This window comes from Propithecus coquereli, unplaced genomic scaffold (assembly GCF_000956105.1).
Source record: "Propithecus coquereli isolate 6110/MARCELLA unplaced genomic scaffold, Pcoq_1.0 Scaffold3, whole genome shotgun sequence".
Classification (NCBI taxonomy): Eukaryota; Metazoa; Chordata; class Mammalia; order Primates; family Indriidae; genus Propithecus; species Propithecus coquereli.
Genome location: NW_012148618.1, coordinates 5,696,367 through 5,721,087, shown reverse-complemented (window position 1 = coordinate 5,721,087; position 24,721 = coordinate 5,696,367). Strand labels below are relative to the sequence as shown.

Sequence of the window (24,721 nt, the reverse complement as noted above, 5' to 3'; positions counted from 1 at the left end):
GCTGCAATCTGAAAAGGAACTATTGTTCCTCTATGGCTTCCCTTCCCTAATTTTCCTTTGCAGACAACTGTGCTTCAGTGTGGAGAGGGGTTTAAACGTGCTGGCTGTTAAGATGAGGCTATAAGTGTTTTCAAAGCAGAGGGAAGAGCTCTTTGAGATGATGATCCAAGCAGTATTTGAAACTGCCAATAATTCAAGTCCTGATGATATGGGAGCCATTTGATGAAGCTTTTATTTCTCCAACTCTCCTTCCTGCCCCAGGGTTGCCTGAATGTGGTAGTTTCTGATATTTTCTATGAAAACTGGGAAGTGAGGCAAACTATCACTCTTAGATTTGCCAATGGGAGAAAAGCAAGGCACTGAATTTTTTTACCCAAATTTTGTCTCTCTTCCAAAACACTACCCTTCCCTTCCCCATTTTACAAACCCTCCCCTCTCTCCCTCTTCTCTAGTCCCTTCTCTACTTCCTCCCAACCCAAACATTTGTTGAATGTCCACTGTATGCTAGCTGTCTAATTTCTTCTCTAGTGGTCATATTTTAGGATGTCTTCTCTCTAATGGCTGCTACCACTTCTAGAGCAATCGTAGGCTGTAATTTTTCTCTTAGAGGATAAGTAGGAAAGACATAATGAAGAGAAAAAAATGGTTTTGGTCTCCAACTGGTGTAACTGATGGGAGGAAAGGGCTTGGGTTATGGGACTGTCTTTTGAAACAACAACTGTTTTGTAAGGAGCTCATCTGGAGAAGTGGGATGTATTCTATATTGATGAGGGAGAAGACCTACAGAAAGCCAACTAGCATCAAAGTAGTCCCCAAACCTAAGTGCAGAGGAGGTGAGCCTTCTGACTTGGGCCATCAAATATGCCTGGAAATGAGTCCATAGAGGTGACAGGGCAACATCCCAGGGGTCAGTCACATGACTGACCCAAAAGTATAGTGAACTTTGTTTGATAGTTACACATGAGTTAAATAGTTAACAAGTTTGAACATTTCTCTGAAACCTGATGAGATATCCAAGCATCTTTTCTCCTGAAGGTCTCCAGAAGTTGTCTTTATGAAAGTTAGTGGAAAGTGGCATTTTCATACTTTCTGTGTATTGTGATAAACCAACTGACTTTTTTTTTTTTTTTAACTCTTAGGAAATGATCTAAGAATTTAAACATAGTAAAAGTCTCAAGTTCAATCTCTGGAATCCACAGGAAAAAGAAATGTGGCATCTTCATTTAAATATGAATTTTCTTACTTCATTTTTACTTTCTTGGGCTCCTTCATAAGCCCAGATCTTCTACCATTTAATATAATAAAAGGCAGATGCTTTTCACATTGCAGCAAGATTCTGAGAGTGATAGCTCTTTATAATTTCCACCCCGACCCTTCATATTTTTTTTTCTGATTCTTAGTACCTCCTGGCATTTATTTCCAACAGTTCTGTTTGATCTCCCCCATTCTGGTTAGATTAGTTAATCTCAGACCCCAGCATGCCTGTGCTGCCATACTCTGATGAAAACAAATCACACTCTTGGATGGTAAACTTCCTCTCCTTAAACTTCTGTGCTTTCTTCAGGAAAATTAGAAACATTATATTTATGTCCTATCAATCGTGACACTGGATCCAGCTCAGAATCCTCTGTCCCTTGACCAACAAGCTGATGAAGCTGCCTAACTCATCTCAATCAATCTCTTTCTCCCACAAGGCTTGTGGAACAGAAATTGGTCTTCCTTGGGTTTCAGTAGTAGCAAACGGAAGACACAAGAGCTTAATTACATATGGAAATGTTTCCCATCCTATGTTAGCTCTGCTCCCTTATCCTTTCATTGCAAACTACTTCAAGGAGAACAAAAATAGATATATAAAACACAAACGAAAGACAAAGAACAGAAGCTCAAGGCCCAGAACAAGACTACTAATGGTTTGCCAAACAAAGAAACCCAATTGCCCAGCTCTATTCATTTCATTTCTTCCTCTCCTCAAATGTGGCTGAAACTTAACTCCTGACTGGCCCTCTCTCACACTCACACCATTATTATTTTCAGTGATTTTTTTTTTTTTTCAAGAAAAGGCAGTCTCATCAAGAAGTGAGCAGATCAAGGTAATCTAGGTGGCACCTTAGTTGAACAAATACTCTTTCTTCTTTTTCGTAATTCAATTGATCTTGAAAACAGAACTACTATCTAAAAGGGGGAGACCCTTATCACCACTGATCGCCTTGGTTAATTTTAGAATGGGTGTTTCATAGTCACTGCATAGAAAAGTCTGAGACTTTTTATTAATTTAAATCCTTCAAGATTATAACATTATGATACCAAGAACTTTAAAAGTTTTGCCACAAACAAAACTGCCATGCAGTTGGCATTGTGGCTTTTGGACACTCTCAGGGAGAAGGCAACACCTCTGTTAGAGTTTGCAAATTTAAATTAGGTAGGTTTGTTTGGAAGCAGAGCAGCACTGGGGAACCCAGCCCCTTGTGTCTTACAAGTACACGGCTGCTAGCGAGCCCACAAGGAAGGGCTGGAGGAGCAGGCAGGGCACATGGATGTCACCTGCCTGCCTGGGACATGCGTCAGGCCCAACCACATAATCACACATACTCATGCACGAGGGATAGCAAATCATTCAGATAAAATGAAAATTGATTTTAAATAAAAGGCATCCCTTATTTTAGTTTATTATTTTTTTCTAAATCATGGCTCTAAAAAATGAACTTAGAATTATTTTCCTCTTCCAAACTGAAATATCACTTTTCTTCCTGGCTCAGACCACCAACCGGGTTTCTGCCACCGGAAGTAGGGAAAGTACTGGATATCCTTTGAGGAAGCCTGATTGGATGCCCTATTACTCCGATTTCCAAAGCAAAGACACTTGGACATACACAGATACATTTTTTTGTGTGGTCTAAGTTGTAACCTCAAAAACTTGGCAGTTTTCTCACCATGGACTGTGACTTCCATGATGTGATGGTTTGTAAGGGTTTGTTTTTAAATCAATGTTATGGGTAATTCCATAGGAATACTATTTCAATCCCCCTGAATTGATAACTTTTCCTTCTTAAGTGTAACCTTGGTGTTCAGATGACCTTGAGACACAGATAAGAAAGATTCCCAGTGGTAAACTCTGTCTGGTACAAAGGGGGAAGGAAGAAAGTGAAGCTTGTAAACTTACGGAAATAAGAAGGAAAGTTTTTCGTGTGTTGTCCTTCACATCGCTCTTTTATTTTACTTTCATTTAGGAGTATTGTTCACATTTTCTTCTCTTTCGCTGGTTCTATTTATCATCATTTATCATAACAATAGTTCACACGCTAACTCCGCTTTACCCCAGCCATTCCTTTTCCCCTTATCTTTGGGCCTAGTACTATAAATGCCCAGATACTCTCCCGCCAGAACCAAGCCCTTCATATTTTTCTACTTAAACTGTATATGTATTACAAACTTTGCACTAACTGAATATAAAACTTTCCCTTTGTTTGGTGAAGAACAAGATGATACACCCACTGCCTGAGCACATGTCTCCCTGGGTCTCTTGATTGTACACTTAATCAATAAGAAAGTCTCGAGGCTTTATACACCTCAGAAATCCTGATGACGAGGCAAAGGGGCTTCCACTAACATGAGAACAGCATGAGCAGAGCGGGTCCTGCTGGGATAAGGGACTCTGGGGACAGGGCGAGTGATGGCAGGATGCAGCCAATGCTCATGCTGCACCATGACGCTCCAGGACACTTTGTGCCTTTCCCATTTCTCTTAAGTCCCTCATTAAAGAGTACTCCCACAACCAAATGAAAATAGTAACCTTTTTTCCCCCAAGCTTGATAATAAATAGCAGTAGACAAATGCTTTAACATTGTGAAAAGTATGCAGTGAGATTTATTCCTGTCTTCTGGGCAGTCTTTGGGCAAGTTTGAGTCTGAGATACAAACATGGGCTCAACCAAGATGCACGGGGATGGCTATACAACTGCCAAAGAACAATGAGATGTGAACACTACAAGCCCAGAGGTGAGGCTCCTCGAGTTACTTTCACTACTGTCGCCCTGTGATCACTTCTGATCACCAGTCTCCACTCTCTTGGGTACTGAATCCGGTTTCTGTTGACATTCAATACTCACCCTCTTCAATCTCATTGCAACATGAACATGTGTCAGCTCCTTGGAATTTTCTTTCCTTAGCTTTCATGCAGTATGTTACCTTAGGCCCTCTGTTTCTTCAGATTATTTCCTCTCTCCATCTCTTATGGTATGTTGCCCACCCACACCAATTCTCTCCATTGCTTTCTTCATGCTCTACTGTCTCCCATCTTCGATCCCAATACGGCTTTTCCCAATCACTGCTTTGAGCTGAGCCCCTAACTGGGAGTGTCAGACTCAAGTATCCATCACCTGCTTGTCACGTTATTCCATATATTCCCAGTATGTTCCAGACAGAAGTCTCTTCAATGCATGTTGATCTTCCTGTGTTCATTTTTTCTTTTAATGGTACTCTATCTTTTCAGTCACTTAAGCTCTGAGTCATTTTAAATTCCCATTCTCCTACATATAATTCCTCTTATTCATCTATTCAACAAATATTGAGAGTGTACATCCATTATGTGCTAGGAATTGGGGATATGGCAGGGAACACAACTGAGAGATGGTCTCTGCCTCTGTGGAACTTACATTCAATCAGTTGCCTAAATCCTGGAGAACCAGCTTCTATAATGTCACCCGTGTCCAACTTCTTATATTTTTTCCCGTAAAATACACCTTATTTTAGATCGCCATCACCTTTCCCTTGTATTACCGAATCGCTTCTTAAATGAATACTCTACTTTTTTTCAATCATGTGCTCAGTCACAGGAAGTCACCACACACTTTTCTTCACAATGATGTGCAGACAAGCACATCACTGCATATGTACACTCCACTTCCGATCACTGTCCCTCCTGCCTCCAGTTCGTTGTACACACTGTGGCCGGTACCACCTTTTTGTTCCACAGGTCTGATAACATCACTTTCCTGCTGGAATCTTCAGTGGCTTCCCATTACATAAAGTACAGACCTTTTGGCCCGGAACACTACACTCTCCACAATGCTGACACATTTTTTCATCTCTTACTACTTTTCAAGTTTTTCCAACTTTATTACCTGCTAATCACAGATATATAGAATGTCAAAGCTAGATGGGACCTTTGGAATGCCAATGCCTATCACCTTCAATTTATAAATTAAGAAACAGAGGCCAAGAGAAGTGCCTAAGGCATTAGGGAAAAGCCCAAAATGGAACAGAGCACTCAGAGGTGGCATATAAAGACTGGTGTAGAACCTGGGTAGATGGGAGGTTGTTGGCCAATCTATTTGTAGAATATTATTGTTAAATATCCAGTTTTGGGGAGTATATCTCGATGTCTATAAACCATTGTTACCTACTGATTCAGTCTTCACTGCCTCTCTACATCTACTTCCTTTCTATCTTCCTCACCCTTTCTCCAAAGTGATTCTGCAGGTGGTTGTGCCAAGAGTGCCTCCCGGTTCTATCAGTGGCCTCCTACCTTGTTACCTTCCTCTGAAATATGACCCAAAGTTTGGTTTTGGACACCGAGTTTGAGATATGTATTTGGCATCCACGTGAAGACGTCAAATAGGCAGTTGGATATACTAATCTGGATTTCAGAGGACAGGTACGGGCTAGAGATACAAATTTAGTAGTCACCAGAATCAAGATGGTATTTGAAGCCATGATGAGATCACTTGGTAAGTGAGTAAAGCTAGAGAGAGAAGAAATCATATATTGAGTCCTGAAGCCCTCTCATGTTTAGAGGTGGGAAGATGAAGCACCAGCATAGGTGATGGAAGAATATCCCTAAGTAGAGAGAGGACAGAAGAGGATGATGGCCCACAAGCTAAGAGAAAGAGTTTTCTAAAGAATTGTTTGACCAACTGTATCAAATGCTGCTAGAAGGCAGAGTAAGATTTTGTGTCAGAGATACAGGGACCTTGAGGCTAGAATTCGTATCTGATTCATCACTTTTCTTTGCAGGGGCTCACCTACAGTAGAACAACTGAAAGACAGCTGTGATTGGTCACAGAACAGGATGTGTTTTCTGTTGCTTCCTTGCTCATCTAGAGATGCCCACCCGAGGGCAAAGTGGGGGAAAGACGACCGTATCTACAGTTCTCACGCCAAAAGGATCACCAAGTGCTCTTGTCTTGCGCATGTGGCATGAGCCAGAGGCACTCCCTGTCTGGAGAACTTCCAAGGTTTGGGGAAGTTGAGGTGGAGGGCTGGGGGAAGAATGAAAGCAAGCAGCAAAGTGGTGAAGGGGGAAAAACAAAGACCAGAATGTTCGGAATGATGCTGGGCAAAGACAGTGATGCCTGAACATGAAAGAATCTGAAGAACAAGTCACAAGAAACCAAAAACATAAGGAGGCAGAGGGGAAGCTGAGAGAAAACAGAAAGCTATGAAAGAAGGCAGAGAAAATTGAGGTAAGAGAGAAAAGAAAATTAAAAGCAGAAGGAAAGAAAGAAAAAAAGTCTGAGGAGGTGATGTCAATGTCTGGAGAAAGAGCAGAGGAAATACGATGCCACCAGCTCATGCTGAGAACAGTCCGGGTACTGAGGAATTGGCGTCTGATTTCTCTGCGCTTCAAGAAGAGGCAAATGGCACATTGAGAGGAGCTGCTGGGCATTTTGAATCCAAGAAGAAAACATACTGTGCAGGGTGAGATGCTCAAGTAAACACAAATGACAGCAGTCCTGGGGTTCCAAGTGACCTGACTGCAGGCTCAGTCCTCTCCTGGCCTCCAGCTTGTGTGCACAACAGACACGGCTGCTTAGAGAGGGAGGGCAAAAACTTCATTCAACTGGGTGACCTCTCTTGTCAGCATTTGGCTAATTAAGGAAAGATATTACCTACAGATCTTTATGTTTTGGTCCTATTTCCTGCTCGTTAAAAAATGGTTTAATGGGGGAAAAAAATCAAGGCAACAGAATCTAAATTATTATTTTTTCTCCAAATGAGCTGAGTGGCAGTGGTTGCTGTTGCCAAAAAAGCTTGAACAATAGGATTGTGACACGAAGACTGAAATCTAAACAGCATGAAGAAATCTTGAAAGCCGAGCGGTCCCATTATCTCATGCTTGCACGACCATAGTCCAAAAGATGAGTGATGATTCTCCATTTGTGCAAGCATAGCAGCGGTCCAAGGCCCTGACAGAGCCACTAATTGCCCATCTGCTTGTTTACACAGCCCAGAGATGGTGACTGGACAAACAGCTCATTTCCCTTGAAACTGGACCAAACTGGGCGGAGCCTGTGATATGTGACAGAGGAGGACTCAGAAGAAGTCTCATGGGAAGGTGCCTCCTGATCAAAGCCAAGGACCGGCGAGCAGAGCAGAGACTGGCTCAATCAGCTGGCCGGCCAGAAGCAGCTTTAGGTCCACCACTTTCTGCACTCTGCCCACCTCGGTACAGAGCTGGACCCCTACTCCCTGAGGTCAGAAAATCTGGGGATATTCAGATAAAAGAATCAACCAGGGAGTGTCAGCACCAAGCTAAGCTCCAGGCCTTGGCAGCTGAGACAATTCTGTTTAAGTGAACCTCTCAGCCCTTTCAGACTTCCCTTGACACTTAGCATTTGCTGCACTGTCTTCCATTTTGGTGTTCTCCTCTCCCAGGCTAGACTCTAAGCTTCTTGAGGTCAAGGACTTGAAGCCCCTGGATCCCACAGCAGGGCGCTTTGCATGTGAAGAGCCGTTAGCCAGAAAATGCTCGTGAATGTTAATGATGATTAGCATCTCTTAGCACAGTATCTATGTTTTTTTTATTTGTCTACATCATAAGGTTGGTTTCTTGAGACAAGAGACCCAGACTTCTCAGTTACACCCTTGGTAGACTGTGGAAATCAATAACAGCCGGTGCCTATCAGTGTCCTGGAAATAGGACTGAGAGGATTCTCTTGAGAACCTATTTCTCCTCAAAGTAAGATTGGGTTTTAAAAAAAAAAAATCTATCTCCCTACTGCTGAGCTCGTAGGTATTGTGATACAGCCATGACGTGGGAAGCAACAGTAAAAAAAAGTATTTGCTAATTTGTTTCTAACTATGTGGAACTAACCATAGTTACACTGAAGCCTGTATACTTAAGGGGGAGGAGATCTACATTGGTAAGTCAATAAAACCAAGTTCAGATTTTTCCCTCTGAGCATTTAGAGAGCCACATATTAGCAATGTTATAAACCAGCATTGAACAAATCTGAGAAGTGACCAACCCTCCCAGGGAGGAGGACTGCAGTGTTGGCAGAATGGGGCGAGGGGCAGCCTGGGGTCTGGGCAAAGCCCAGCAGTCCCAGTTAGCACGCTGCTCACCCATCACTTTGGCCTTCTCTTGTCACTGCTGTGCTCCTGCCCTGGGGGAACATCTGTGTGGTTTAGACTTTCCCACTGGAGTAACTGTGGTAGTGGGAGGGCAGAGAAAGCTGGAGGAAGAGATACCTCTTTTCTGGAGAAGGCTGAGGACTGTGTCACCTCTGGGATTGCCATATCCTCAGGAGGAGCCGTGATGTGATGCTACTTGAATAGCTAGCTGGAGACAGCTCTGTTTTTCCCACGTTACTACTACAAGAGTGGGATCATTTGGTATTAGCACATTAAAGATACTACCGAGGACATAACAGTATGGTTAAAACCTCTAATCTCAGCACATAACTCTGCAGATGACTAAAACCACTAACCACTTTGCTTCAAAACTAGAGGAGCTATGTGCAAGGCATTTTAGATCCTGTGGGTTTCCACACACAGGCAATTACAGGGATCCTGGAGGCTCGGTTATTAGAGTAAGCATGGAGGCAAAGATGGCTGTTTTGGGGGGCCAAGCAGTAGTCTACATGGGAGACCAATTCTTGGGATGACCAGGAGGGAAGGGGAGTGCATGGAAATGGAACAAACACAAGAGAAAGCTGTGCCAATGAATTGGCAGGCCCCATTCTTACAGAGCAATGAGCGCCACTGTAATTGTGGACAATTGGAGAACTGGAAGAAGAATATGCACACAACTGGTTAAGTCCTAAACAGTGTGAGAAATTGTTTAAAGGAGAAAAGATGATTCCTCATTCCACCCTCCCCAATCTTTGGAAGATACACAGATAGGAGTGTCACACAATACAAAAGATTTGTATTACACAGAAGCTGTTGCTCAAGGAGGGACTCACAGACAGGAACAAAATTTAAAAACAAACAAACCACCACCATTTATCACAGTTTATCCAGCCAGTGGTTTTCTTTATCCCTTTGGCTATTACTTTAGATACTTTTGTTTGGAATTTCCCGCCCCCCCTTTTTCCTGACAGCTCATTGATCTTGGCTTGGATCATCACAGTTCGTGGGAAACAATATAGGCTACTTTTCTAGCTTGTTCCTTCTTAGATGGCTTTTGGATGTTGTCCATTTAATATTTTCGAGAAATAGAGATAGACACACATGCAGTACTTGAATCAGAGTATATGTAGTGTGTCCCTGGAGAAGAGGTCCCATAGACCCAGGGAAATAATTTCATTATTTTAAATTAAGACTTGTGGTATTTCAAATCGACCCACCTGGAACATGTAATTGAAGCTTATGAACTTTAACATCAATTCCAGATTCTGGTTTCTTACCTATATTTTCAGGAACAGAAAATTGGTATATAAAGTAATTGAAAAAATTATTTTCAATGTGATTTAGAAGTGGCTTTTAACTAGTTCTACACATTCCATCACTCCATCTTAGAAAAAGTGGAGTAGAAAACCACAATGAATGAGACCTTATATTAAGTCCCAGGAAATATATTCTGGCTGATGGCGATGGTTCTCATGTGCTGAAATAGGTATGTATCACGGGAATCACTTTGGGGGACTGGGTTTGTGAAGCTAGTATTTATGAGGCTGTGTATTTCTTCCCATGTAGTAACACAGAGGTTGATTGAGGAGAATATAAAATCCCATTTCCTGGAAATACCTTCTATCCTGAAGAAGTTATGAGGACCAGAACAAACAAATCTGTATTTTGCTATTTATCCGACCCTTAGAGACAATACCGATCCTTTTTCCTAGGGTAAGCACTGATGGTCAGCTTTGTAAATCTTGATGGACTGAGTCAAGTAAAAGCCAGAGCCTACTAGCTAAGAGACCAGATATCAAGAGACCACAAAGTCTGAGGATCGATTATACACTGTGGGAACATACGCTATGGATTTCTAATGTCAACAGGCTATAATCCCCACCGGCAAATAAAAGTTCCAGAGGCAAAGACTGTTCTTCTTGCTCATCATTGTATCAATAGTAAGTAAAGCACAGTACCTAGAACATATAGTAAGACCTCAACTAATACTCAATGAACAGGCTGAACAACTTTATCCGTGCTAGTATGACATAAGGGTGCATAGTTGACTGGCTTACATTTTAAGCTGGTTTGATGGTCACAATCACCTTATGGCATTGGTGCTATTACCTCTATCTTTGAGATGAGGGAACCTCAGCCTTGTTTGTATAAAGTAGGTTTCCCAAGGTCAGAAAGCTAGGGGAAGGATTTGAACTCGGGTTAGTATAATTTTAAAACCAGCCCTCTGTTCACTATAGTCTCCCGGGAGACTACAACAGAAACAATGAAAAAGCAATTTGAAAGAAATACAAAACCCACCCCTTGACTCTTACCCAGGACTATCTAGCTCCATTAATTGCTATCAACATGCTGGAACCTATTTCACCACATGAAGCTCAGACCAATTATCATTAATGCCACAGCCATGACTGCAAACTAGGAACCAATGCCAAAGGAAGCTTAAATTAAAGAAAGCAGATGATCATGCACATATATTATGTTAGCAATTAGGCTTAATCCTAGAGTCATGAAGCCAAAGGGTAGATATTAAAAGAAGAATAGTGCTCTCCTGGGAAGAATGGCAATTTCAAATAGATTTTTTAGTGGCTTTCTATATTACCTACTTGAATGTATTACACTCCCCTAGAATCGTTATATTACAGTAACTCCACATTTTGTTTATTTCAGCAAGGACATGGGATGGTATGATGAGCTCAGTAGGCAGATGGTTTGGTTCTTTCAGTGAATAATTTGAATGTCAACAAGTTGGTGGATGCTAGGGGGAGGGTGGAAGTGGTGACGAGCAAAGGTCCTGATGCCTGACTCCGAGGTGGAACAAAGATGAGCTGTCAAGGACTGGCACTTGGTTTTGCTCAATTTATGAAAGGATATGAGCTGACACTGCATATCTCCTATAGTGAGAAAACCACTGTTTATCTACGTTTAAAACAGTTCTGATCTACTCAAATGTGTATGTTAATTTTCAGAAGAAAAATGTTATAAATAAGTCAAAACTTAAATACAAAAACTGGTAGGGAAAGATAGATCCATTTCTTCTCAATTCAAAGGATAAAAAAAGGATTAAGAAATTAAATGATCATATCCTCTAGCCTCAGTTTACAACTTTTTGAAGCCTCAGTTTCTCAAAAAAGGGAAAAGCAAATTCTCATCATTCTCCCTGTCTGCTAGAAAGCGGTGTTTCATTAATTAACGGTTATCAAGGATCATTAAAGTTGTTAATCCTAGTGGCATATACTGTCACTTTCCATCACTTTTAGTCATTGAGACAGGGTACTCCGACTTTGAGGATCCCAAGGATCCTGTGTTTGCAGTTCAATTCAGCAGCCACTAGGTGGTAATATTGTTGATTTGGGTAGCCACGAGGCGTGATCCATATTGCATGCCTTCTTTAATGGAATTCTGTACATCCCTTCTGCCATTAAGATGTAACTACAGTAATTACAATTATACTTTAACATATTTAAAGTATTTGAATGGTGAAAGACACAATTCTGCAGAAAAGCTCCATGCATATCTGGTACCTTTTTAATTTATGCTAACTCTACTTACCTTATACTCTATTTATACATAAAATGATCTTTAAATTATAACAAAAGGAGGCTTCAGGTCCTAGAGAAATCCAGTTTATATACATTGCTTTTGGCTTACTTTTAGAGGAGATGAAAAAGAATGAATATGACTTTCTTTCTAGTACTTAAGACCTTCCTCTGTAATTAATAATTATTTGCCACTTGCACTTGGAACCACTGCTATTTGCATCATTGGGTAAGTAAAACGTCTGTGATCAACTTCCTGAGCCCCATCCTCTGAACCATTTGATAAGACTGTTAACAAAATGAGAACATAACAGCAGCAGTGGCTGATATATATAGTGCTGGGCTCTGTGCTAACTGCTCTACATACATTATTCCTGGGCTCCTAAGAGTGCTGCCACAATTCTTTTAATGCAAAATGGACTCAATAGAAGAAACAATCTGCATTATTTGAAAGAATAAAGAGCTCTTTCCAGAGTTGGACATTATACACAAAACTATCGTATGATATGTATTCTGCAAAATAACTCCCCAAAGGCCTGTAGGTGTTAAGTTCTTCCATCAGGAAGAAGACAATAACTGAGTAAGTCAAAGAGAAGTCATGTGATAGCAACTGCAATCAATCATTAATTAAAACCTTGCCACAGTTGTCAAGAATCCAAAGAGAAAGTGGTGGCTGGGCCAACAATTACGTGAAGCAATTTATTGTGAAAACAACTATTATGCAAGATGCAGAGCTCAATGCTGATTCTGTAAACTACTTAAATACTTGTCACTGTGATTCTTTATCTTTACAAATTACAAGGGCAACTTTGTTGTTGTCATTGTTGGGGAAGATAAAAGAAAGATTCTATTAGGACTCCAGGAAAGGAGCACCTGAGGTTAAGTGACTGACCAAGGTTAAGGAAAGTCTGCTATTCTGATGCTTTTCTCCTTTAGATGGTGAAAGAAAAATGTTTATGTCTGTTTACCTACATGAGTCTTGGGACACAGAGAAAATAAGTGATTTTCCAAGTTATTAGTATGACACAGTAACAACACTGGGATTGAGATGACCCCGACCTTGAGTAAGTAACTGAGACCCTCAGGCTCAAAATGACAAAATCAGTCTCAAAAGATTGCTGCAAAGATTAAACGAAGCACTATGCTTTGTTGTAATCAAGAGGCAGCCCCCCCTACCCCCAAACTGAAAACTCAAGAGGGAAATTTTCAACAAATTGGTATTTTTGACAGAGAGTGGTGGTGGGATAGTAAGAATGCTCTAAATACAATGCATCATATTTATTAATGCTTTATAGTTTACATGGTGGTTTCATGTGTATGTTCTCTCATTTAATCTTCATAACGACGTTGTATAGTGGATATTACTATTCCCATTTTACAGACAAAAAAAAAAAGAAAGGCTCAGAGAAATTTAAAAGGCTGCCCAAAGTCACACAGAAAAGTTAAGTGATGAAGTAATGTTCAAACTTGAGTCTTCTAACTTCAAGCACAGCGCTCGCTACATTCAGGACACTTAAAACACACACAGACATTTTACTGTGTCTACAGTTAATAAAACTGTATTGTGCACTTAAGAATTTATTAAGATGGTAGATGTCACGCTAAGTGTTCTTACCACAATAATTAAAAAGTTATATATGATAGAGAAAAGTATTGCTCAAAGAAAATATATAATAAAAGATTTTTATATTAAAAACCTTTTTTAAGCAAAAAGTGTACATGTAGTCATGGTAGAAAGAGGAAATTGTGAGCTCATGGCTCAGTATCACAAATAAAACTTCAGAAGTTACCCTCCTTCTGGAAAACACACCTTAGTCTATTTCCACTTTTTCCAAAACAAAACAGCAAAATAGGGAAAGGAAGAACTCACAAGTGGACAACAAGGTTTATATACAGAAAGAGCCAGGTTCCTCTACTACTTCCACCTGTGGATATTTCTACTCATCAGAAAGGTGTTATTGCAATTGCAGGTCCAGAATGTCATCAAAGGATCTTGGATTCTGCTGTGACAAAAGGGAACTGAAGAGATCCCAACCACACCATCGATGATGATGTGGACCCTAGTAGTATCGAACATGGTTAAAGGGCTTACTCAAAAGCTGTAAAAATCAATTTAAGGTACAGTCCCTGTTCCACTAAAGCAATCAAACAATCTGGTCTCATGAGTTGGAGAGGTGTGTGGGGGGTGTGTGTCTAAATATCTTCTGCTGCTCTATAGAAGACCCGGCAAGAGTTACTGATACTCACTTTACTTCTCTTCAAACCTAACCACTGCCATCTCTCTCCACTGCATGTAGTTCTGAGACAGTGCTTAAGAACAGGAGACAAAGCCTTTTTCAAAAATTAGTGTTAAGGCTTAAAATGACAATGCTCACAGAAGAGGTCAGATACTGACAATGGTCTTGAGATATAAATGATGATATTTTGTCCTACACTGTAGTTAGGTTTAAAGAATCGTCTGTGTTAGAGTAATTCAAGATACAGATCCTTACTCTCCTGCCCTGGTATGTTCATAAACGTATACATTGAAGCTCCTATGTAATGGAGAGTTAAGAGGGCCTAAATGAAATGGAGAACAGGACTATGGTAATAAGAAAAGATGAGGAGGTGGTAAAATACCCTACATAGTAGAGGCCTCCTCATGACCACTCCAGGTTCAGACATCACAAGAGGGTGATGGAACCTCGAGCAAAATGAGTGAAGTCCATCCAGGTCCAGGGGGAAGAACTGCGGGGCTCTAGCAGATTTGTGTATGTGCTGAACTGTCTTGAGCTCTTGATGCCTTTGAAATATTTCCATTCATTTTCCCATGGTTAGAAGGACTCCGTTGCCTAGAGCTGTTGTGGAGAGGTGTTGAGGAGGAGAACCACAGGAAAGGAGGCAAGGAGAGGACAGTATAAGGGACCTTCAACGTCCCTAAGTTGTCCAGTCCATCACCCAAAGAAAAGAGTAAAGAAGCGAGGAGACTGAATGAGAGCATTCCGTTCTGAATTCTTTGGACATTTTTCATGAAGGGCTAGGTTTAGGAAGCTAAGGGACCCCAACTGGTACAATAATAGGGAAGCACTGAATGGGAAGCAGAGTTTTCAAGAAAAATTTGAAGTGCAAAGTACCATAGATAAGTTACTTGTTTTTTAAAAAATATTTGTTCAGCTTTTTTAGAGAGGTACACATTGGTTAAAACACCAAAATTTATGAAAAGTCTGCATACTACCTCTGAATCCCATCTGTCCACTTTCTATTTACTATAGGAATGAACCTGTCTAATTAGTTTCAGGGGTAATATTTTAAATATTTAGCAACAATTTGAGTACTAACTAACAGAACAGACAACCTGTATAGCCATTATGATGAGAAGCTGAATATCAGCCCTAGGTTGGTTTGTATTTGTCCTCAGAGATTTCTGTTAGATATCAGCCAACAAACGGAACAGACCTGCATATGGATTGTTAACAATTTACACTTTCACAAGCAACATGGAAGAGTGACTGACATTTATCTTGCCACATTGCCATCAGAGTCTGTTATCAAACTTTTGTAATTTTGCCAATTTATAGATGAAAAATAGAATTTCAATGTAATTTATTTTACATTTCTATTTTGAGAGTGGTATCTTTTCACATGCATAAAGAGCAGTTTCTGTCACTTTTTATATTATTTGCCTCTCTTTCTGTTGGATATTGTTCTTTTAACAATATCTAGGGGTTCTTATATATTGGGTATATAGGTCTTTTGTGATACTAGTTGCAAATTTAGGGCTGTGATGGATTTTTATTATAGTAAGGAAATAAAACAATGTTTCACTGAGACTTAAAAATGAAGAATGGATGTTGAATTCTGTTAAAGGCCTTTCTTAGCATCTAATGCTAAGAGATGATCATATGAGTTTTCTCCTTAGAGCTATTAACAGTGATGAGTTATGTTAATAGGCCTCCCAGTATCATATCATCTTCACATGCTGGGAATAAATCATATTTGGCCATGACATGTGCTATTAGTGTTATTTAGAATTTTAAAACTATAGTGAGAATGGTCTGTAGTTTTCTTCTTTTGGAGGGGGTGGTGTAATCTTTTTCAGATATGTTAGTATGACACACAAATAAGAATTTACACATTTTTCTTCTTTTTGCAAATGATTTCATTGAATTAAAAGGAAAAGAAAAAGAGAACTAGAGTTACTGAAAAGACAACCTGTTGGATGCCTGGATAAAAAGGAAAACTGAGCAAATTAAAGATATCAAACTAGGCGGGGAGGGGAAGAAAGACGGAGAGGGGAAAGACAGAAGGGAAGAAGAAATTGATTTCAGGGGGGAATATGCTCTGTGAAGAATGTAAGAATTATTTCATCCTACAGGGTACACCGTCCAGATCATTGACCTGTCCTGATTTCTGTAACCTTAATAGTTGAATATGGTGATTCAGATAGTTGTGTTTCAACATTTCTGGGGGTTGAAGTAAAGAGAATACTTAATAGCCTACTCTTATTTTGCAGTTTAGAGGTTTAGTTATGGCTCTTGTCAATCTAATCTGACCTAAGTATTCATTAAGAATGAATTATATGCATACATCCAACATAGAAAAATGTTTCTATGTCCAAGAGGCCTGACCACAGAAATGTATTATAGACCAAAAATGTATGTCTCCAGATTCTGGCATGATTTACCAATTCTGAGAAGATTTAAACAGAAAACCCATGGAGGAAAAAAAAAAAAATCCCCTAGGCACTTTACACAATTTAGTCTTTGTTCATTAATTCAACAAATAATTATTAACACCTATAATTGGACAAGCAGAGCCTATATTGTGTTGGGATGAGAAAGTGTATAGGATTAGACAGACATTATCCCAGGTGCCGTGGAGTATTCAGCTATTTATATAATTCTTTTTGCATTCAATGTGAGAAATCAGCATTATTGCTTTTGTTTGTTTTTAGCTTGGTAAATTTATCTGCTCAATAACTATTTACTAGAAAGCAGTTTCTTGATGTTAAGAATATCTCTAATCTCAGCTGGTCAAAGAACCTTAGAGGATACCTTGATAAACGAGGACTAGAATGGTTCATGCAGATACATTTTGAATTTGGCTCCATTCATGGATGCCAGGTAAAATTAACGGAGAATGAGATAAGGCCAAGTGTGGGAGAACGCCGGTGTTAGAGCCAGTGTAGGTTCCAGCCCTCCCTGCCAAAGCTATAAATACAAATGACCAATTTAACAGCATGAAAAGACCACCTACAAGATCCATACCTGGGATCTAATCAGTTGCTCTGCGCCTTCTTTCAATTACAGGATCCCTGCCATGTTTATGAGGACTTTTAATGCGAGCATCACATTTTTGAAGGCCATATCATTATGGCCATGTTTGATGTGAGGGTGGGAAAGCAGGAGCTCACAAAATGCCTGCACGAGGTTACTCTGAACTGAGCTGTAAACTGGAATCAACAAGAGCCTACTGTGGAAAAAAAAAAACAGGTAAGAAGAAAGGTTTAGATACTGCGGAGATTGAAACCCTGAAAAGTGGTGCCATTAAAATCACTTTGAATTCTGCTCAGGAAATGAAATTCATCAAGAACAAGTACTATGGTTTTGTCAAATAATGCTATTTAAGGGCATTTTGAGAACAGAAAGATGATAAAAGACATAAGGACAAACACATCATCTCCACTGGAGTGTGGCAACAGGATATGATTTACAAAAGAAAAATTAAATCATCATGATTGTTAGAAGAACTGAATTGCAACTTATGTGCAAATAATCCTGAGTCACAATGCATGCGACTTCTCAGGCACACAGAATGCAATTGCTTAAGACTTTATTAGTGATAAGACCCCCTAATGGAAAATTGGCTTTCTTGCCAAATACTCTGTATAAGCTATACTATAGAAGTATAGGAACATCTTTTCTCAATTATGGTTATTTTCCATGATACCCTGTGCTCAGATACTCTGATACTTCAGGAACCTTCTTATTCTATACCCTTGCTTTGGACTATCTTGTTATCTCATTCATTCCTATCACTTAAACTGCTACCTCTAAAGTCTCAACCAGCTCACTCCCATGAGCACATCTCTCCCCATGTCTCTCACATGTACATCAAAGTGAACATGTCCAAAGTTTACCTCACTGTCTTCCATCCCGAATCTAGTCTTCCTCATCAGCATCCTGCCAGTTATCCAAGCACGAAAAAGGAGCGTTATCCTCTTCTGCTGTTTCATTTTGCACTTCCAATTGATCATCCTGTCCTGCGACACCTAAAACAGCCTGTTACTATTTACAGTATGTTCCTCCTTTTTTTATTTTTATTGCCATTGCTTTTGCTCAAGTTCTTTACTAGTTTATAGCTCATCCAGATTGATCTCTCTCTCCCTTTCTTTCTTTCTTTTTGTTTTTTTGAGACAAGGTCTCACTCTGTTGCCCCAGCTGAGGTGCAGTGATGTCAACGTAGCTCACTGCAGCCTCGAATTCCTGGGCTCAAGCAATCCTCCTGCCTAAGCCTCCTGAGTAGCTAGGATTACAGGTGTGAGCCACTGTGCCCTGCCCAAATCTTTTTATATAGCTGTTTGTTATAATGTATTTCTTAATAACAACAAAAAGCAAAGTGATCCTCCCTCAAAAACCCCACACAGCGAAACAAAACAAACAAACCCAATACGATCATATCACTCCTCCTGCACACACTATTTTTCAGTATTATCTGTTGCCTATATGACAAAGCTCATATTCTTTAGCAAATTATACTGTGACTTTTATCTTTTTGGTCTTCTGTTCTTCTCATATGCCCTGTGATCTAGCCACACCAAGTCTCTTGCCATTCCCTAGACACATCGTGCCTTCCATCCTTCTTCTGACATATGCAGTGTTTTCCTCTGCCTTGGATGCCCTTTGCAGCTTGTCTGCTGAGAATTCCTAAGCCTCAATCTCCTTATCTATACAACAGAGTGATAATAATGCTCACTTCAGAGGGTCATCATGAGGACTAAGTAAGAAGGTGATTTGCTCTGCACCGTATATAGCCTGTAGAAGCACTCAGTAAATGTTAGGTACCATTGTCATCAGCTTTGTTCTTTTTCCAAGTCTGAACAAAAATATCGCCTTTGCTGAAAGTCTTACATGATTTACCTAGAAGTGCTGGGGATTCCTCCTCTTTGATTCTATATGTCTAACTATAGTCTCATATTATATCAACTCCAAAATTGATCGAATTTTCACATTTTGACATCTGTTATTGGGGTACATCATATACTTTGCATGTCATAGTTTAATTGGCAGCGATTTTTCTTTCTTAATAGCACATGTAATAATGGTATTTCTTACAATAAATGGCATATTAGATAAATCGCTATACTTAAACTGTATGACAATTGTCATAAATATTTGATTATCCAGGGTGAATAATGCATATTTGTGGTGGGTGGAAAATACTACATTTTTTATCAATTAGTGAAATATCTACATAAAAAAGGGACTACTATGTTGAACTCCAAAGAGTAGCTAAGAGATATTCTATTTGTATATACTGCAACTTGTCAAAACCCCAGACACTGAGCTATATCATATTGCTAGTGGTTATAACATATTTCTTAACTACAGACCCTAACCATACATTTTGGAATCATAGAGGTGTAGCCTGATGCAGTAGCATGCTGTCGCCTCCTTCATTCACTTAAGTGGCCCTGCCTGAGAAGCAAATAAGGGCCAGACCTGGAGCAAAAGTGGGTAGGGGGCTAGCTTGTAAAGCTGCATTGCAATAATGCAGTATTCAAGCTGAGCAGGTAGAGCGACAATGTGAAGAGGAGAGCAAAGGAATGAGATGAGGAAGGCCTACGGACCATGTCTCTGGACTAGCACTTTCCAATAGAAACAGAAAGTGAACCACAAATAAAATTGTAAATTTTCTTGTAGTTACACTTAAATAGTGAAAGAAATAAATAATTTAATGTTACTATATTTTATTAATATAATTATTAACTTTCTCATAAATTAATGTTAATTTATTTTACCTAATATATCTAAGAGATTATCACTTTACCATTTAATCAATATAAAACATCAGAAATGAAGTATTTCACATGTTCAAAGTCCGGTGTGTGTTTCATCCTTATAGCACATCTCGATTTGGATTAGCCACATTCTAGTTGCTTACAGCCACATGTGCCTAGTGTCTGCCATATTGGACGGGACAATTCTGGGCTATTTTTGGAGCAACTCAGTTATAATGAGATCATGGTAACAGGCTATTTCAACAGTAGACTTTTCACCATACGATATTAGGAATGTTTAAGATTCCTACAATATTATATATTGTTATATTCTTAAGTTTTTTAATAGAATGGTAATGCTTCCTTCAAATTATTTTTGAGAGCCGACTGTATTAAATTATGGATCTTTTCCCAATAAGACAGTCTTTGGGAGAAGGTCATGTACTATATGATTCATCTTAGCATTCCCAGTGCTATTACAATGCCTAATGTATAGCAGGCTCTGAATAAATATCTTTGAATACACATTAAAAGGTGAACTAAGCTCAACAACAGTGGTTCTCAACCTGGATTTCCCATTGGAATCAACTGGGTAGTAAAAAAGAATTCTGATGCCAGGTTTCACCTCCAGAGATGCTGGTGATGGGTCTACAGTTTGGCTGGGTGTCAAGATTTTTTTTAAAAAATCTCCCCCAGGTGATTCTAATGAACCACTGTTCTAGGACAGTAGTTTTTTCTTAGAACAGCTTACTATGGCCACACCCTTGCTTCCCTGTCACAAGATCCAGTTTGCCTCAATTCTTTTTCTCTGAATAGACCAGAATTTTCTTGAGAGACGTAGTGGAGAAGAGGTTAACACATAACCCCAAAGGGTGATTTGTAAATTCCTTTTTCAAGGTACCAAAGAAGATCCTTAAGTTTCTAAATCTACTCATATTTATCTCTTTTCAACAAAAAGAATAAAATTCACAATGTAAGTACTTTAAGATGCTAGCTGGTTTGAAGAGGAAGGACTCTGAGGCCGTTACAGCATGCAGGCGGATAATACTCTGACATACACATTGCAGATTTTTCCAGATACAGAATAATGGCAATTAAAAATAAAAATGGAATCGAAACACACATGAGCATCACTTCAAGTTAATTCTTCATCATGTTAAAAGCAGACACTAACTAACTGGGGGTCAGCAAAGGAAAGTATTTCATGCTTTTCTTTAGGCCACTTAGGTTATATTTACATGGTATAATTATAAAGCAATGCAATTATTTTGATTAGTCATATATAAAATCCACCCATTATAGTCACGTAGCACATAAGTGTTGGTATCATTGTTTGCTCTCAAGGTGGTACTTTGCCTGGCTGCATTTCTTCCATCACATATGAGGTTCAGCAATGTCCAAGAGAGAACTCTGACTTCTGCTTCAATACAAGCAACCTCTTGTCATGGAGGAGGAAGCAATGATCTCTGGCCCAAGGGAGCAGCTGAAATGGAGTTCCTCTGACTCACAGACTGAGAATTTCCCTGCTGATTCTCCAGGTGGTTTGGCCATACTTTATAGATTCACCCTGCTTAACAGTCTTTTGTTGATGGTGTGGTATCATGTGGTCTTATTCAATAATAGAAACAACATGCTGGAATATCCCAAAGGTTCCTACATGCATTTCCTCTGGCTTTCTAGCAAAGAAAAAAGCTCCCTGCAACCTACCCTTGTTTTTGTTTTACATCTTAAGTTAAACTTGAGAAATATAATAGGAAATATCTAAAAGGCATTAAACTTTCATGTTCACTAACCCTGATCAACAAAAGTTTCCTATTCCTACTCTTGCCAAAACTGTGGGGGAAGGAACAGAACTTGTTCAGATTTCTAAGCAAGTACTGGGTCTCATGCATATCACTTCCATTTACTAACCCCAAAGGGCTGACAGGTGCCAACTCATTAGATGTGTGACATTCACTTGGCCCTAATTTTCCTACTTGAAAAGGAATGGAAAATACAAGTTTCCAAATTGCTACACTCATAAAACCAGGAAGATAATCACCATCCACCTGCCCAGGCTGACCACAAATCTTAAACACACGACTGCATAAGCCTTGCACGTACTCACTTGTCAGTGAGCATGTCCTGAGAATCCCCTTGAGCTCCATGAAGAGACAAAAAGGTTTGTCCTCAAAAAGTTTCCAAAAAAGGAGTAAATTAAAGGATCTAAAATATTAAAATGGACTTGCAAGGTGATATGAAAGCTGCAGGGCAACTGCATCTACATCGAGTATGTAACCACCATGGGAAGACGGACTAATGAAGTCACTGAAGCTGCCCATGGTCAGCCAGGATGCGAGGGCGGCGGGCCTCAAAGAGTCACAGAATGAAGGATATTCCACAGCATTGTGTACACATAGCCAACAAGACCTCTTACCTTTCTGGAAGAACTCCTCTAGTTTGTCCTTGAAAGGCTGGAGATACTCCTTTGGGGACTCCTTGCACACCACCATCATCTGTTTCTCACTTACTGTGAAGAGAAATTTAGAATTAGATTTACTCAAGAACATATATTTGCTGAGCTCCTGTAATGGGCTATGCACGGTGCTATGCACTTGGATATCAGGATATCAATTGTGCAGACTCCTTGTCAATCAGTATTTATTCAAATTCCAAGGGGGAAAAAGCAAAATTGAAACAACAGACCAACAAAAATAATTCGTTCATTCTACACCTCTTTTTAGGAACAGGAAAATGTATAATCCTTCAATTTTCCTTAATCTCTGACCTGGGACAGGTAAAATATTCTGTTTTTGATCTCCCCAAAATAAAAAGAGGCAAAAACTACTTGAGTATTAGTCCCAGGGAATTAAGGGCCCTGACCCTCTTCAGATTCATACTCCAAAAGTAGAGCTTGAAAAAGATTTTCCAGAAATTTCCAGGCCTCCAAGTTGTCTGAGACTGCCAAACTGGTGATTCCTCGGGGTGATACACACATCCTAGCATGAGAATTAAGCCCAGGTTAAGGAGGACTGTGTCTTCTCTGTATGCTTCCCATTCACCTACGCTTCTCTGCTAGCACATGTGAAATAACTTTATGTGATTTACTTGAGACAGAATATCTGGAATTTGTAATAGATTGCTTTTTTGATAGTCAAGTTGCCTTGAATTGGATAGTTCTGACTTGGCTGCATGGAAATCACAAGAAACTATAGTTCAACATCACAAAAGGCAGTTAACCCACGCAAGAGACATCTCCCCAAGGTTTCTATGTTTGTGCCAGTTGCAGAAATGCACTGGGGAAAGAAAGGATTCGTTTCTCCAAAGCTAGAGCTGAGTCATGATCCCTTTTGTCTGTTGACCATGGCCAGAACTTATTGATATATCCTTGTCCAAGAGACTAGATAAAGGCATTAGAATTTTCACCATAAAGAAATCATGCCACCTGGTTAAAAAAATAGAGAAACATATACTATAGATCTTGGAGGAATTTACAAACACAAAGGTAAGGCATTTTGGAAGAAGAGGGTCAGGAAGAGGACCTTTATTTACACTGAGAAATTGCTTTCCAGTAATTAGGCATAAAGAAACTAGCATCCCACAGCCTTTACTACAGGCAAAGCAACAAGCCTATCAGCATTCAGACATAGAAAACGCAAAAGAAGCCATTCAAATGCCCTCTGAAATTAGTTATCTGACATGTTTCACCTGCAACATTGCCAACCAGATTGCTAAAACCCTAGACAACTCTGGGAGACTATAAGACTGTGCTGAAGGTAAAAGCATGACTTGAGGGAATGCTTTGTCATTTTCTGAGTCAAGGTCAGAACACCCTACAATCCCAGAGGTATCCAGGGTTTCTTGTAATGAGACAGGGATGCTAGATTACAGGGCAGGAGTACCTAAATTCACACTCTGGCTATTGACATTGCCGTTAATATTTTCTAAAAGTTTTTAATGGAGCTTATCTAGAATATCTGCTATTAGTGATTCTGACAGCCAACCATTCCAATGCTCTCCAGGAGATTGGGATGCAAAGAGTAATTCTTTTAATGATCTACCTTATTGAAGAAATACAAATCCTACCTCAAGACAAATGGGAAACAAATTCCTTAAAACCAGCCAAACTATCGCTTCAAAACATCCCTTTTTTTCACATTTTTGCCTTTCTTTGTAAGCTTATATGTCCTCTCTGTAATATCTATTTTATAACTTCTCTACTGTTATCAGATTTCCCTTTACTTCTTCCCAGTAGATGGACCTGTGGCCAGAGAGTAAGTAGGTTCTTCCCACCACTATTCTTTTCTCCAAATAGGGGTGCTTTATTTGGGCTAGAGTGGTGTCCGAGGAGAGAGAGAAAGAAGATAGATCTGGGATATGTTTTGGAGGTGAAACAAATAGGCCTTGCTGATGCATCCATCCAGTGTAGGGCTGAGGGGGAAGAAAGGCTAAGGGATGAACAATGGGTGGCTGGATGTGCCATTTACTGAGATGGGGAATAGCGGGGAAGGTATCTTTGTTTTTTATTTTTTTGTTTTTGTTTTTCTGGTTTTTTTTTAAGAGAGAAAAGAGACCAAGAGTTAACTTGGAAGTTTAAGTTTTCTCTGGTCTTTATAAGTTACAAGGCAAGACCATCCACTGAAAGCAAGGGAAAAGGTACAAAAGAGATAAAACTATGAACGGGTTTCATTGCTAATTCAATTAAATTCAAACTCCAGGGCCTGGGATTTAAGGTCCTTCCTTTTATGGCTCCTTTCAGCTCTATTTCCCACATATATTTGAGCAACCAAATCAAAATTATTCAGTTTTTCCTAATTATATCAACCAATGTCCCAAGTTGTGTGCCTTCACTCACGGAGGTTCTTGCTCTACTCTCA

General features: G+C 39.6%; 1 protein-coding gene across 1 annotated transcript in view; it reads right to left on the bottom strand.

Moving 5' to 3' along the window:
- The window catches only part of LOC105814218 (formin-1-like), a 298,032-nt gene that overhangs the window by 60,237 nt on the left and 213,074 nt on the right, over positions 1-24,721 (bottom strand). The window contains exon 13 of the mRNA XM_012649117.1: positions 22,282-22,374. Coding sequence (XP_012504571.1) covers positions 22,282-22,374 — 93 coding nt within the window. The remainder of the gene's footprint in view (positions 1-22,281; positions 22,375-24,721) is intronic.